The following is a 14,963-nucleotide window of genomic DNA, read 5'->3' as shown; positions in this document are numbered from 1 at the left end:
CAATTTAGCTAGCAGGGGAAGAATACAAACAACGAAAATCACCAGTTAACTTGATTTAAATTTGCAATAACTATAGACTTATACAATAACAGGCTTAAATGAACTGACAACATAAGTTATACGATTTACAGTTCTCAAGGACGCACACACGCAATCTCAACTGCGGTGTGAAGCGTGTGTCCGTGCAATTCTCCGACATGCACTCTAACAATCACTGCTGATAGACGGCCTAAAATGTTGTACAGCCTGATATCTGATACCGTGGCGGCAGAAATGTAGCCATAGAGGAAACACTGCACTATATATTATCATTCCAGGTTAAGAATACCAATGGAGGCTGCGTTGGAAATCGTAAATCAAACTTTTGTCAGCATTTTGAGTGGAAATTTCATTTGCATTTGTACAGGTGTATTTGTTCACGTCAGGCTGGCCCTCGCAGCGGAATGACAGTTTAGTGGCCACTCTGTCCATTCACGCACCTCACAGTTGCGTATTGATCAGACAAGAAGACACGCTTATCAACTCGATTACTATTGATCAAAACAGAACTAGGGTTTGGCTGTAGCCTACTTGAGAACATATTCGCTGACATGCATTGCACGCGTGATGAACACAGCTTTTTTTCTTTTCTTCATCGCAGACTTTTTTTGGCCTTTGGCGCTCGGAATTTGTCATTGGCGCTCGTGAAAACGGCTTTGGCGCGCGCCAACATTTTCTCTATGCAGGAAAAACCCTGACTTCACCTGTCAGTGGTTGTAATGTTATGGCTGAGACGCGCGCACACACTACATGGCCAGAAGTATGTGGACACTTACACATTACACCTACAGGAGTTTTTATGGCCTCCCATTCTAAATCCATAGGCATTAATATGGAGTTGGTCCCCCCCTTTTGAGCTATTACAGCTTGCACTTGTTGGAAGGCTTTCTACAAGATTTTTGAGTGACTGTATTCATCCAGAGGAGCATTTGTGAGCTCAGACACTGATGTTGGACGAGAGGGCCTGACTCGCAATCTCTGTTCTAGTTCATCACAAAAGTGTTCAGTAGGTTTGAGGTTAGGGCTCTGTGCGGGCCAGTCAAGTTCTTCCACACCAGACTCATCCAACAATGCTATTCTAGCATTGCTTTGTGCACTGGATCATGCTGGAACAGAGAGGGGCCTTCCTAAAACTGTTGCCACAAAGTTGGAAGCATAAAATATACCCAACTGTCTTGGTAAGCTGAGGCATAAACGTTTCCCATCATTGGAACTAAAGAGCCTCGGCCAACCCCAGAAAAACAACCCCATTCCATTATTCCTCCTCCGCCAAACTTTACAGTTGGCACAATGCCGTCGGGCAGGTAATGTTCTCCTGGCATTTGCCAAACCCTGACTCATCCTTCCCTGCCAGAGAGACAAGTGATTTGTCACTCCACAGAACACGTTTCCACTGCTCCAGAGTCCAGTGACAGCGTGCTTTATACCACTCCATCTGACGCTTGGCAATTGTGCTTGGTGATGTAAGGCTTGCGTGCAGCTGTTTGGCCAGCACAGGTTTTGTGCTGATGTTAATGCCAGAGGAGGTTTGGAACTCTGCAGTTATGAGTGCTCAAAGCTTTGGTAACTTTTACACACTGTGCCTCAGCACTCTTTATGGGGGTCTGTCACTTTGTGGCTGGTTGCTGTGATTCCTAAACACTTCCACTTTGCAATAATACCACTTACAGTTGAATATCTAGGACAGAAGAAATTTCATGAATTGACTTGTTGCAACGATGGCATCTAGTTACAGTACCACACATTAATTCAGTGAACTCTTTCGAATTTCCCATTTTTTTCATATGTTTGTAAAGGCAAACTGCATGGCTAGGTGCTTGATTTTATACACCTGTGGCTATGAGACTGAAGGAAACACCTGAATTTAATGATTGAGGTATCAGTGTGTGTGTCTTGACATGCCGACGATACTGTGTTTTATATAATATAAAGATCAAATTAAGCCTTTTTAGACTAGTGCACAAATAACTGGAATTGAGTTGAACTAGGCATTTTACAGCGTAACATCAACAACCATTCAACGCTTCACACAGTGTGGCATCCTTTTACACAAGGTTTTCGAAACGCTCTTTCTCTCTCCTAGTCAAGCCCAGTAGAGCTTACAGTCGTGGCTCTGTGGTGATGGTAGATGAAATTATGAATACCAGCCCTCCCAAGTTCCGCTTCCCTGAGGCCGGGCTCCGGATCATGGTCACCAGCCATTTTGGCCCCAAGACCCGGCTCCGTATGGCCAGTCGCCTTATCATCACTGAGGTATTGTGGGGGTGTTTGTGTAAAGATGTACTCATGTTTGACTTGATAGGTCTGTAATGATTTGCATTGTGCTGTTAGTCACATGGTGACCTGTCCTCTGAAAGCGACAGAAGCTGGTCCAGGCCGCCAATGGCGTGGAGACTGCAGTAATTGATGGGAAAGTGGACATAGAAAACGGAAACGTGCCTGAAGACAAGCCCAGCGAACAAGAAGAGAATGACACCATATCTCCCTTCCATGTGCCAGGTTTGTGTGTACACTTGATGTTTTGTGATGTTTCTTTGTGTATAACTTTTCCAAGTATAATAATTAAACTTTTTATTGCAGTAGTTCATGATATACAGCAGGCAGATGAACCTAATCCTAACCAACCAAATATATAGCTTCCAGTTCAATACACTTGGTGCCCATAACCCAAATTATCCTTACTTATTAGAATACTTAGAATTGACTAATTGCCTTGACTAATTATCATTCTCCCTTCACATTTGAACATGGCTGTCATATTATCTGTCATTGGGAATTGCTTCCAACTATAAACAAGATCCAACCCCAGTAGACAGGTCTAATATCAGCCTCACGGCTGACTTTTTCTCCCGTTCTTCTGTTTGTCCTTTAGCGGGCATTGGTAGTAAGTTTAAGTGGCTGATCTCCTGGCCCCTGCTGCTGCTTCTCTTCTTCACTATCCCCAATTGTGGAAAGCCCCGCTGGGAGAAGTACTTCATGCTCTCATTCATCCTTTCCACTGTCTGGATTGCTGTCTTCTCCTACTTCATGGTGTGGATGGTGAGTTGCACCGTTGCAGGTGTGTGTGTGTGCGTGCAAGCTCTCACAATTGTTTTTTTTGTAGGTAACCATAATTGGGTTTACACTTGGCATTCCTGACGTCATCATGGGCATCACTTTCCTGGCAGCTGGCACTAGTGTTCCTGACTGCATTGCCAGTCTGATTGTTGCTCGGCAAGGTACACATCAATCTACTCTGTTCTTTGTCTACTATGGTGTTTGTGTGTGGATATGCAAATCATTTATGTAGACAGTGCAGCAGAAGATCAAGCATCTGAAGTACATATTTATACAGTAATGATTACACTAACAATACTTTCAGTGGTCAGTCAATGACTGTTCTGTATTTATTAGTCGTAAGTAACCACATCTCAGCTACCAGGCATGGTGAACAAAGAAGAATAACACAGTGCAACAATACTATCTGGATTACAGTAGCTAGCTTTAGTGTTTGTATGGTGAACAAACATTTGATACCAACTGAGTGTGTGAGACATACACACGATACACAGGTCTGTCAGTCAGGTCCAAAAGTCAGAAGCTCTTTGGAACATAGTGCAAAACGTGATAATCCCAACATGATTTCACATGAAATTGCATGCCAGCTCGAGTACATGCTGTCATTAAAGCAAAACGGGGATGTACCAAATACTAAGATTGTGAAATTCATGGTCATAGTCCAGTAAAACAAGATTCAACTTGTTACTTAAGCTAGCTATTCACACGTTTGGCTGCTAGTATTAGCAGTGCTTTTATTAAACATTAAGTCGCGCTGCTACAAATTCGGCTCAACACCTTTATCAAGCTGATATTATAATTTGTCATTAATATTAGTATTTAGAAACAAATGCTTAATTTAAGTATTTTGACTTGTGGTCTCAGACACTTGGACCCTACTGTGTACAGTGTGTACACACACTCATTTGGGTATATACAGCAGGGGTGGCCAACCAGTCAGAGACTAAAAGCCAATTTTTTTTACTGTGTTACTGCAAAGAGCCACATCATACACACGGGCACACATGAACATCGCCCCTCCCTTCCTCACACGCACACACATACATGCACACAGACAGACAGACACAGACCTCTGCTCAGCCAGTTTTCCTGTAAATGTCACACACCAACATGATGACAAATGGACTTCTACCGTATTAAGACCACAGGCCAGTCATTTTCAAAAATGAACATTGTGTGCACTGTCTCACACACACAAACTCTCAGTTCAACCAAGTCCACAAATACAAATATAACAATTTACATCCAATCATGGCTGGCGCTCCATCCGTAGCTATTGCAGTTAGCTTCGGTATGAGCAGATTTGCTTTCACAAATGCAGCCATCATTGTTTCTTTCAAATCTATGCCACGTGTTCTGTCTTTTAATGGCACAATATCAAGGAGTTCTTCTTTGATCACACAATCGTTTGCCAAAGACCGTGCAAATATTGCCAACTGAGGCTTGTCTTGTATGTCACAAGACTCATCCAATGCAACATTAAAATACTCGCATGCTTGGAGATCAGAGTGCAACTGTGATTCAATAGCCATGTTAATTTCCAATATTCTGTGTTCAACAGTTTGGCGAGACAGTTGGACATCTGATACCATTCGTTTTAGTTTGTTGTTTTCAGGAGACAAGATTTCAACGTCTCTGAGGCATTTTTTAACGAACTCCCCTTTATTGTATGGCTTTTTAGCTTGTACAATGTTCCAAGCCAGTTGATATGATGCAAGTGTGGTGGAATATTTTAGCGGTACTGTGCATTTCGAATAGTCAAGATGGCCGTTTCAATACAATTTAATTAGTTTGTACAAACACCAGAAAACAGAGTACTCTGGGCCTCATGTACGTACATTCGCAAACGTAGCGTTATTAGCGCCATAGCCAACCTGCACGCTGTGATACTTCAGTTTCTTATATACTAGTGTAATAATTGGAACAATACGCTGTTCCTATTGGTCCAGAAGACGTTCTCAAAAGTTAATAAATCCGTTTATATACCTCCTGAAAGTTCGCAGAGGTAAATAAACGTTTTTACGGACCTAGCAACAAGCGATTGCCTTAGAGATGTAGCAACTGACCTTAACAACGTGGCATCTGCTCGGCAACAAAGTATCCTAAATTGCCTAAAAAACCCTAAAACAACCAAATATGGTTTTTGCACAGGTCCGCAAATGCCCCGCAAACGCTTCCCGTTTTAAAGAAGTATCTGAAGCAGACAGAAGACGAATTTATGTTGTTGATATGTTGCGTTGGAGATGTTGTGACGTCACCAGTGCCAGTGCAGCTGATTGCTCTGACAACATGGCGTCTGCTCCAGATTCGACGTGTTTGATTTGGGATCTTCCCACGTATTGTTGTAATATATAAGAAACCAAATGTTAACTCCTCAACAGGTCAGCAAACCCTTTGTCGCCTCGATTTGTTCGAATGAATCTCGGTTTACAAAGGCGTTTGCAGACCTGTTGAGGAGTAAACATTTGCAGTTTACGTCGTATTTACGAAACCTGCAGGTCATTGGGTAATCAGCGCCTTTCTCCGCCCACTATACCGTACATTGCAAGCATTTAAACGCGCAATTGAATGGGCCTCCTTCTCTCTTTCTATCATGGATCAGCCACCAAAGTCAAAACAGCAATGACTTTCAAACTTTTGGTTTGAAATGATCCTGATTCCAATATTTGTAATATAGCGAGGAGTTTAAAAATCCTGTAAAGTCAATTCCATGATTTGCTTCTCAGTACATTATATACGTGTGAAATGAGTTCCTGAAAGCATGTGCAAAGCGCTAAAACTTTGTCACACCGAAATGTGTAGTTAGACCGTAGAACAGTTTCTCTTCCGTTTTCAGATCAGGTTTTAATGGACGGGGCCAAAAAGTTAGCCATCTACGTCATTTCGACCCATCTATGTCAGATCACTGACTGCTGTACTGTTATTGTAGCCTACATCAGCTAGCTAGCTAGCTTCAGGATGTCTTCCTCCACCCGCAACTGCATCTTCCCTGGATGCAAAAACTTCAGCTGCGCTGCAACACTATTTAATTTCCCTATTGATGAGGAAAGGAAAAATAGGTGGATTAATTTTGTGGAGAGCCACGCTGATGGAAAGCTTCGGATAAACTCCAACAGCCGCCTCTGCAGTGGATAATGGCTGCAATGGGAGTCAGGTGGCTGAGCGGTTAGAGAATCGGGCTAGTAATCAGAAGGTTGCCAGTTCGATTCCCGGCCATGCAAAATTGACGTTGTGTCCTTGGGCAAGGCACTTCACCCTACTTGCCTCGGGGAGAATGTCCCTGTACTTACTGTAAGTCGCTCTGGATAAGAGTGTCTGCTAAATGTAAAATGTAAATGGATAAGAGAGTCTGCTAAATGACTAAATGCAGTGACCATTTCACGGCAGATAGTTTTAACATGGACCAGAGACAGACGGGGTTCGCGGACACACGGCTTCTCACAGCTCGGAGCCGTACCAAGAATCGCCCTCCCGGCCGTTCCTCCTCCGGTTGCACCTGGACAATCCATCGCCGCCAGCAGTTCATCACTCTGTTCTGTGTGCTTGTTATAATTACATTACATCATTTTTCCAGAGGTATCACTGCTATGAGTTAGTGCAAACCGCTAAATTGATATTAGGCTACTCGGTGTAGAATGATGGTATTTTGGTGAAATGGTAGCTAATGTGTTAGAAGTAACCTAGTTGGAGAGCTCACTGTCTGCTGTCTCTGGTGTCCATTTTTACTGTTATAGCTCAGGGGAACATTTAATTTATATGCATCTGTATGTTTCACTCATTGAACAAATACATTCTAATTCTTTACGGTTTTGTTCGGCTTGACGTAGCGTCCATTATCTGGGTCGGAGGTAGCCTACTTGAGAGAGCTGGCGCCTTCCAGCAAGTGGGCCGAGCTTCAGCTCCTTCAGGTGACACGCCCCCCCAGTCTCAAGCAGAACAGGATCTTTAACAACTGCTGGAATGGAATGTGAACGCTGAGTCGGATATTCGATGTAATCTTTGATTTCTTCCAGTAACTGTAATATTGCATGGCTGCTTAATCTGTAACGCGTAATTATTTCGTGTTCACTCAACTCAAAAAGTGTGATCCTTGTGGCAAAAATCCTTTGGCCTATGTCTTCGTCTTGCTCGGCTTACGGTTGCCATTTCACCAGGAGGCATATGCGCATCCTGGTTTACGCCTGTTTTTAAAAGGCGGAGAATTTTCACGGCAAAATAGAGGTGCGCTTTCACAGGCGTTTTTTGTACATATCGCACAATACATAATTAGTCGCACTTTACGCATCCCCTCCCATCTCTTTATGGGAAACTCCCACTTTCCCCTTGACCTTCCCGTGAATGCATATGCATGACACGGAAAAGCGCAATTTGCCATTTTCAGTACCCTCGACAGGCAGTATGCGCTTTTACCTCAGTGCGGCATGTTTGTACATACCTCTCCTTTCCACAGGTACGCTTGCACTTATAGCTGTTCATGTTGTTTAATTGTAACTTGTTTAATTACATGCTCTTATGGTTCTTCCCTTTGGCACTTACTTTGGTTGTTCACAATGTGTGCTTCATGTTTTGGCTACTCGCGATGTTTTTTGGCTATCTTGTTGTTATGATCAGTGACCTATGCACTTTGTAAAGCTCTCTCTTGGAAGTCGCTTTGGATAAAAGTGTCAGCTAAATAAATAAATGTAAAATGTAAATGTAATGTACCTCTCCATGCTTTTATGCGCAAATTGCGAAACAAATACGCCTTAAGTGGGCGCAAAAGCCTTAGTACATGAGGCCCTCTGTGATCAGTCATGACCGAAGGACATGTTACAGGTCGTTCGGTAGAATGATAAAGAACATGAGAAAAACACTGCCTTATAGGAACTGAGAACAGATGTTCTTAGATGGTCAATCAATCAATTCAGCGGTCTCCATAATTGGCTAGCACTGGTCAGTGACAGTCTAAGACAATATAACCCCCAAGCCAAGTGTCCCACAGTCCCACAGTCGTTTGATACAATCTCCTTGGCCAAAATGTCAGAGCAGCTGGGTCAACTACCCAATCCCTAGGTCACGAGAACCGAAGGATCCCCCAACCGCCAGGCCTCTGGCTCTCAGTTAGATATAGGTCATAAATACCTTAGGACAATCTGCTAAACTCATCCTACAGAGCATGCATCCTACAGAGCCTCAGTTTCTTACATTTCACTGTCTATATAAAACACATACATTTTAACTATGTCCTAAAATTCTATCACAATTCCTTTTTTTTTTTCTTTTTTTTTTACAAGATGAACCCGAACAGTCCATTAAGAAAAATAAGACTCAAACATCAACATAAGCATGCAATAAAACTCAGTAAAGGCATCAGAATCAGAATGGGTTTTATTCGCCATGAAAGTTTGCACAGACAAGGAATTGTATCAAGTTGGAAATACAATCACTATTTTGAGTATTTGTCAGCTAAAGATGGAAATATCAAGGTTCGTTGTACACTCTGTGCTGGTGGCGACAAAGTGCTATCAAGCTACAAAAACAAGACTTGAAGAAATATTTGGAGTCGCAGCACTGCACAGTCAAACTTATAGAGCCGGTTGTCAATAGGTGTGTTCGACTTCATGCAGCACCGGCGGTGCCGACAACCGGCTGCCTTGAAGTTGAGAATGCCATTGGCTGCTTCAAGTCAGCTGGGCTGCAGGCGATGCCGGCACTGCATGAAGTCGATATATAACAAGCACACAGAACAGAGTGATGAACTGCTGGCGGCGATGGATTGTCCAGGTGCGACCGGGAGGAGGAACGGCCGGGAGGGCGATGCTCGGTACGGCTCTGCGCTGCAAGAGAAGCCATGTGTCCGCGAACCCCGTCTGTCTCTGGTCCATGTTAAAACTATCCGCCGTGAAATGGTCACTGCATTTAGTCATTTAGCAGACTCTTATCCACTGCAGAGGCGGCTGTTGGAGTTTATCCGAAGCTTTCCATCAGCGTGGATCTTCACAAAATCAATCCACCTATTTTTCCTTTCCTCATCAATAGGGAAATTAAATAGTGTTGCAGCGCAGCTGAAGTTTTTGCATCCAGGGAAGATGCAGTTGCGGGTGGAGGGAGACATCCTGAAGCTAGCTAGCTAGCTAGCTGATGTAGGCTACAATAACAGTACAGCAGTCAGTGATCTGACGTAGATGGGTCGAAATGACGTAGATGGGTAACTTTTTGGCCCCGCCCATTAAAACCTGATCTGAAAACGGAAGAGAAACTGTTCTACGGTCTAACTACACATTTCAGTGTGACAAAGTTTTAGCGCTTTGCCCATGCTTTCAGGAACTCATTTCACATGTATATAATGTACTGAGAAGCAAAATATGGAATTGACTTTACAGGATCTTTAAACCAATTGCAAACGACAATCAAACTTTCAACGACACTGCACTTTGCGTACAGCTCGGAAATGTCTTTGGTTGTACGCAGAACGTGTGTCCTCTCCTTCCGTCGCCATGGACCCACAATGCTCTCCCCTCAATTATCACCGCTGAATTTGTAGTCAAGAGAATTTGGAATGATCCCTTTCACCCCGGATCTGTCCAGGATTTTCCATTTCAAATCCATCACCATATCTCCTTCACCTGCCTGTGAATCTCACACAAAGTAGACTGCAAGAGGTCGCAAAGTGACAAACAATCACATTCTCACAGAGGTCAGTTAAAGGTAACTGACTTGTCGTCTGACTTAATCTTCAAGGTCCCGTTCTCTCATTCAACTGAAGTAATTAACACCATGTGGACTCCTATAAACACCTACACAACTTCCTTATCCAAGTGTGACCCATATCATTACATATTGTCAAAGAAAAATCCCAAGTATAATCTTAATTAACAAAAGCTTGAGCACTGACCCCAAATCTGCCTGAGAAGTCTAAAACTTCTTCCCATCTAACAACCATCAACAATCATTAAAACAGTATCTCTTCTACAAAATGTAACTCTACAAAATCCATCTATCAATACTCAAATGGTTTCTCTAACCTAAACTGTGAAGCTTATCATGTTTAAATTCCTTTTCCCATATTACTTGTCCCACATGGCACTGACAAAAGGACTATGCATACTTGATATCACACAAACTTTAGAGGCATGATCTTTCCATGTGATAACTGAGCAAAATCTCAAGATACATGTTTTATGCAGACCATACAACCAACCATACAACCTCCATTTTTATTCTCCTTTTTCCAAAACGTATTTTCTTGTGGTTAACCCAAATTCAAATCTATTTTAACCCTTTAGGAACAGTTAAAATTAATACCTTTTCTATTTTAGATTTCTCTTTCTTTAATCTAAATTTACCAAATCAAATCTGTCTTTTCAAAGACATGAGGACAACTATCACCACTACCCCAAAACAGAATTTAATCTGTAAGATTCCAAAATGAAATATAGACCATAACAGTTTCCCAATGTAGCCATTAACCAAACATGTGTCCCATCTATATTTCTATATAGGTTAGATAGCTAGAACTTAATGGGTGTTTTGCTGCAGACAAAACAATCAGTAAGCCCCAACCCTTCATAACCATAAAAGTTTATAAAATCATCAGACTTGATGATACTTCCCAAATCATTTCAAAACCAAAAGTTATAATAACCCTCTTTATTAACCAATACCATAATAAAAACAACCTTTCTAAGCCTAACTGATTATCCCAAACATTGTACCAGGCCCTGATAAAACACCCAAATAAAAGTATATTGTAGTTATCTTTTCTTTCCCATTCTTTACCAAATTTGATCTAATACCTGTATCAAAACTCTATTAAATCCCAAGACTTCACTATTTTGACCTAGAATGTTTAGCCCATATACTTCTTCAAAGAATATTCATTGTTCCCTTCTCGACACATAAGTGTGTAAAACAACCTTTCTAATCACGTCTTCATAACCCTTTACATATATTTCCTTAAACAACAGTAACATCTGTGAACTCCCACAAAAACAAAAATGAAATAAAAACCATCGATTGCTTCCATGTCAATGGATATTGACATTTAAGTTTCCTGACTTGTTTGTAAGTGGGTTCCTCACCATATGAGAGTGAAATTAGCAAATGTAAGATTTATTTGTGACGGAAACCAGTTCAAGCCCAAGCTCCAGTTCTTCAGCCTGGCCTAGGCTGCAGGAGCAGCCCAATAAACACCAGGCAAGGCCCAGGCTTCAGTAAGCTGCAAATGGCCAGCTACCAGCGCCTGTAGGAGCAGCTGGCCACCATTGGGCAGCGGCCAGCCACCACTGGGCAGCAGAAGCAGCTAGCCGCCGGGCCTAAGAGAAGCCAGCCACCACCAGGCAGTAGCCAGCCTTCACTAGGTAGCAGAAGTAGCTAGCCACTAGGCCAGCCACCACAGGGAAGCAGCCAGCTACCACCAGGCAGCCAGCTACCCACCACCAGGTAACACCAGCGAGCTGGAAGCAGCTAGCCACCAGGCCGGGCCTAGGAGCAGCCATCCACCATCAGGCAGCAGCCAGCTTTCACCAGGGAGCGGCAAGCAGCTAGGGAAGATGGCTGGAGGAACAAGAAAGAAGCAGGGCAAGAACAACAAGAGTGATGAACAAGCCAGTGAATATGAGGGAGAGGCCTCCTCTCCGGCTGAAGAGGAGGCTGAGCTGGTCACCATGGTCTCTGTCAGAAAGCTGATCAACCAAATGCTGACACAGCAGAAAGACCATTACGTGGAGATACTGGACAGACAAACTGATACCTTTAATAAGTTTGTCAGGGTGATTCTGGACTCCACCAACGAGCGTATTGACTCTATGAACAGGAATGTACAGGAGATCAAGAACAGTATTCATTACACCCAGCGAGAAGTAGATGAGATTAAAGCGAATGTATCCAAAATCTCTGGTGACCACAACACCGTTGAAAATGGTATGCGCACCATTTGTGACAGTCTGGTCACGTTGGAAAACAAGGCTGACTATCTCGAAAAGCAGTCGAGAAGAAATAATTTGATTTTTGAAGGGATTGAGGAATCGGCACGGGAGAGCTGGGCTGATACTGAAGGTAAAGTCCACAACTTAATCTCTGAAAAATTTAAGATGGATGCTGGAGCCATGCATATTGAAAGGGCTCACCGCAGTGGAAAGCCAGATCACAGAGCTGAGAAGAAGCGTCCCATTGTAGTCAAGTTCTTAAACTGCAAGGACAGAGAGCTAATCTTGAGGAGCAGAAAGGAACTGAAGAAGACCGCCCCTGGGATTTACATCAATGAGGACTTTTCCGAGGCTGTACGGCAGAAACGAAGAGATCTTCTGCCTAAACTTAAGGAGGCATGGGATAGAGGGGACATTGCCTACTTAAGATATCAGAATCAGAATCAGAATGGGATTTATTCGCCATGAAAGTTTGCACAGACAAGGAATTTGCTTTGGCAGGAAGGTGCATACAATAAACATATACCTCAAATTTAAATATGTGGACTATCTATACTAAGGGTACATAAACTAGCAGTACTAAGTGGGATTAGAATATAATTAAATATACAATAAAATATAAGTTGCCGTAAATTACAATATAAAAATATAAAAATATAAAAATACAAAAATACAAATATTACAAAAAATACAAATGTACAAGATACCATTATTGTAATGCAGTGCAAGAAGCAGTGTGTTTTAAGCAAGAGTCATTAGAGTCAGTGTGGTCCCTTGGCCTTGTTGAAGAGGCCAACAGCGGAAGGGAAGAAACTGTTTTTGATGTGATTGCCTTGTGACCCACCCACCTAGGGAGCGAGGGGCTGTGTCGCCTCAGCACTTGCCTGAATGAAGAGTGGGTATGTAGGACTCAGAGATGAGGACTTTCTGTTTTTTATTTATCTTTAATGTCTATTAAACTACCGAAAAAAGGTTTGAGGTTTGCTCATTTAAATGTCTGTAGTTTAAAAAACAAGGTTCAAGAGCTATGTACTATTTTACACGAAAATGATATTCATATTATGGCTGTGTCAGAGACTCACTTGGAAGAAGCCATAGGGGATGCAGCTGTTTCAATTCAAAGTTACAATATATTTAGATTTGACAGAGACAGGTATGGGGGAGGTACTGCTTTCTACATTCAAAATCATATTCCAGCCAAAATAAGGAAAGATGTAGGTATGGTTGGAGTAGAAGCCTTATGGCTCCAAGTTCATATCCCACATCTGAAACCTATATTGACATGCTGTTGTTATAGGCCACCATGCTCTAATGCTGAATATCTGAATAACATATGCATGATGCTGGAGAATGTAACTGATAATGAAAATAATATTTACATACTCCGTGATATGAATATAGACTGGTTGTCCAGTAATTGTACATTGAAAAGGAAGTTGAGCGATGCAGCCACATTATGCAACTTATCTCAAGTCATAGGTGTACCCACAAGAATTAATGTCAATAGGGACGGAATGGTCACGTCAACGTGCATTGATCACTTTTTTACAAATTGTTCTGAAAAATGTTCTAAAGCTGTGTCGGTTCCTGTGGGCTTCAGTGACCACAATATTGTCGCTTTAACTGTGAAAACAAAGGTTCCTAAAGCAGGGCCTAAAGTAATTCATAGAAGAACATATAAGACCTTTTTAGAAAATGATTTTATTGCTGATGTAGAAAATATCGAGTGGGATACTGTGCTTGAGAAGATGCATGTAAATGCTGCACTGGACCACTTTATGAATTTATTTTCTGCAGTGTGTGATAAACATGCTCCAATTAAGAAACTCACTGTTAGATCACTTAAAGCACCTTGGCTGGATGAGGAATTGAGAAACTTGATGAGAGAAAGGGACCTACTGAAAAGACCTGCCATCATGTCAGGTAATGTAGCAGATTGGCAAGCCTACCGCTCACTAAGAAATATAATAACTAAATTAAATAGACAAAAGAAAAAATATTACTATCATTCTAAATTTGAGGAGTGCCATGGAGACAGTAAAACACTTGGGCAGAAGTAAAATGGCCAAAACACCTTCATTTATTGAACTGAATGGAGAATTCATTACTAAACCATCTGATATAGCAAACTACTTCAATAATTACTTCCTCAGTAAAGTGAACACACTAAGAAATCAAATGCTGCCTGTGAGCGGTGGGCTGTACAAAGCTATAATAAAAAATCATATTATGTGTGGTAAGGATTGTGTGTTTGAATTCAAGCCAATCAGTGCTGATTTTATGGTTAAGATACTTCACACAATCAAGTGTGATAAACCTTGTGGGTTTGATAATATTGATGGCAGACTGCTTCAGTTATCAGCTAAATCAATTGCTAAGCCTGTAGGCCATATTTTTAATTTATGTTTTAAGGAATGTGATTATCCTGATTTGTGGAAAATTGCAAAGGTTACTCCTCTGTCAAAAAACAGTAGGGAGCCATTTATAGGTTCAAACAGTCGGCCTATCAGCATCTTACCTGTCTTGAGTAAACTTTTGGAGGGAATTATATTTAAGCAGATCCAGCAATATCTTGCAGAAAACAACATTAACTCAGATATACAGCATGCATACAAAGCAGGTTACTCTACAAGCACTGCACTGACATGTCTTACTGACGAGTGGTTCAAACAGATTGACATGAAGTCAGTTGTTGGGGTGGTGCTCTTGGATTTCAGTGCAGCCTTTGATATCATAGATCATGAGCTATTACTCATGAAACTGTCGGCGTATGGATTCAAAGATTCCGCTATTGATTTATTGAATGGCTATTTAGTGAACAGAAAACAATGTGTTATGTTCAATGGCTCCCTTTCAAATATTGAGACACTTCAGTGTGGAGTTCCTCAGGGAAGCTGCCTTGGCCCCCTTCTCTATTCTATTTTTGTAAATTACACAAATTAGATTATTATTTTAGGTATT

At 41.8% G+C, this 14,963-nt stretch overlaps 1 protein-coding gene across 1 annotated transcript in view; it reads left to right on the top strand.

Annotated features, from left to right (window-relative positions):
* Positions 1-14,963, top strand: part of slc24a4b (solute carrier family 24 member 4b) — a 96,620-nt gene that overhangs the window by 67,609 nt on the left and 14,048 nt on the right. Inside the window, exons 11-14 of the mRNA XM_067241061.1 lie at positions 2,123-2,292; positions 2,397-2,538; positions 2,912-3,078; positions 3,143-3,257. Of these exons, the coding sequence (XP_067097162.1) occupies positions 2,123-2,292; positions 2,397-2,538; positions 2,912-3,078; positions 3,143-3,257 (594 nt within the window). The remainder of the gene's footprint in view (positions 1-2,122; positions 2,293-2,396; positions 2,539-2,911; positions 3,079-3,142; positions 3,258-14,963) is intronic.

The sequence above is a fragment of the Osmerus mordax genome, chromosome 8, assembly GCF_038355195.1.
Source record: "Osmerus mordax isolate fOsmMor3 chromosome 8, fOsmMor3.pri, whole genome shotgun sequence".
NCBI classification, from domain to species: Eukaryota; Metazoa; Chordata; class Actinopteri; order Osmeriformes; family Osmeridae; genus Osmerus; species Osmerus mordax.
Note: the sequence above shows the minus strand (reverse complement) of the source record. Positions and strands in the feature narration are given on the sequence as shown.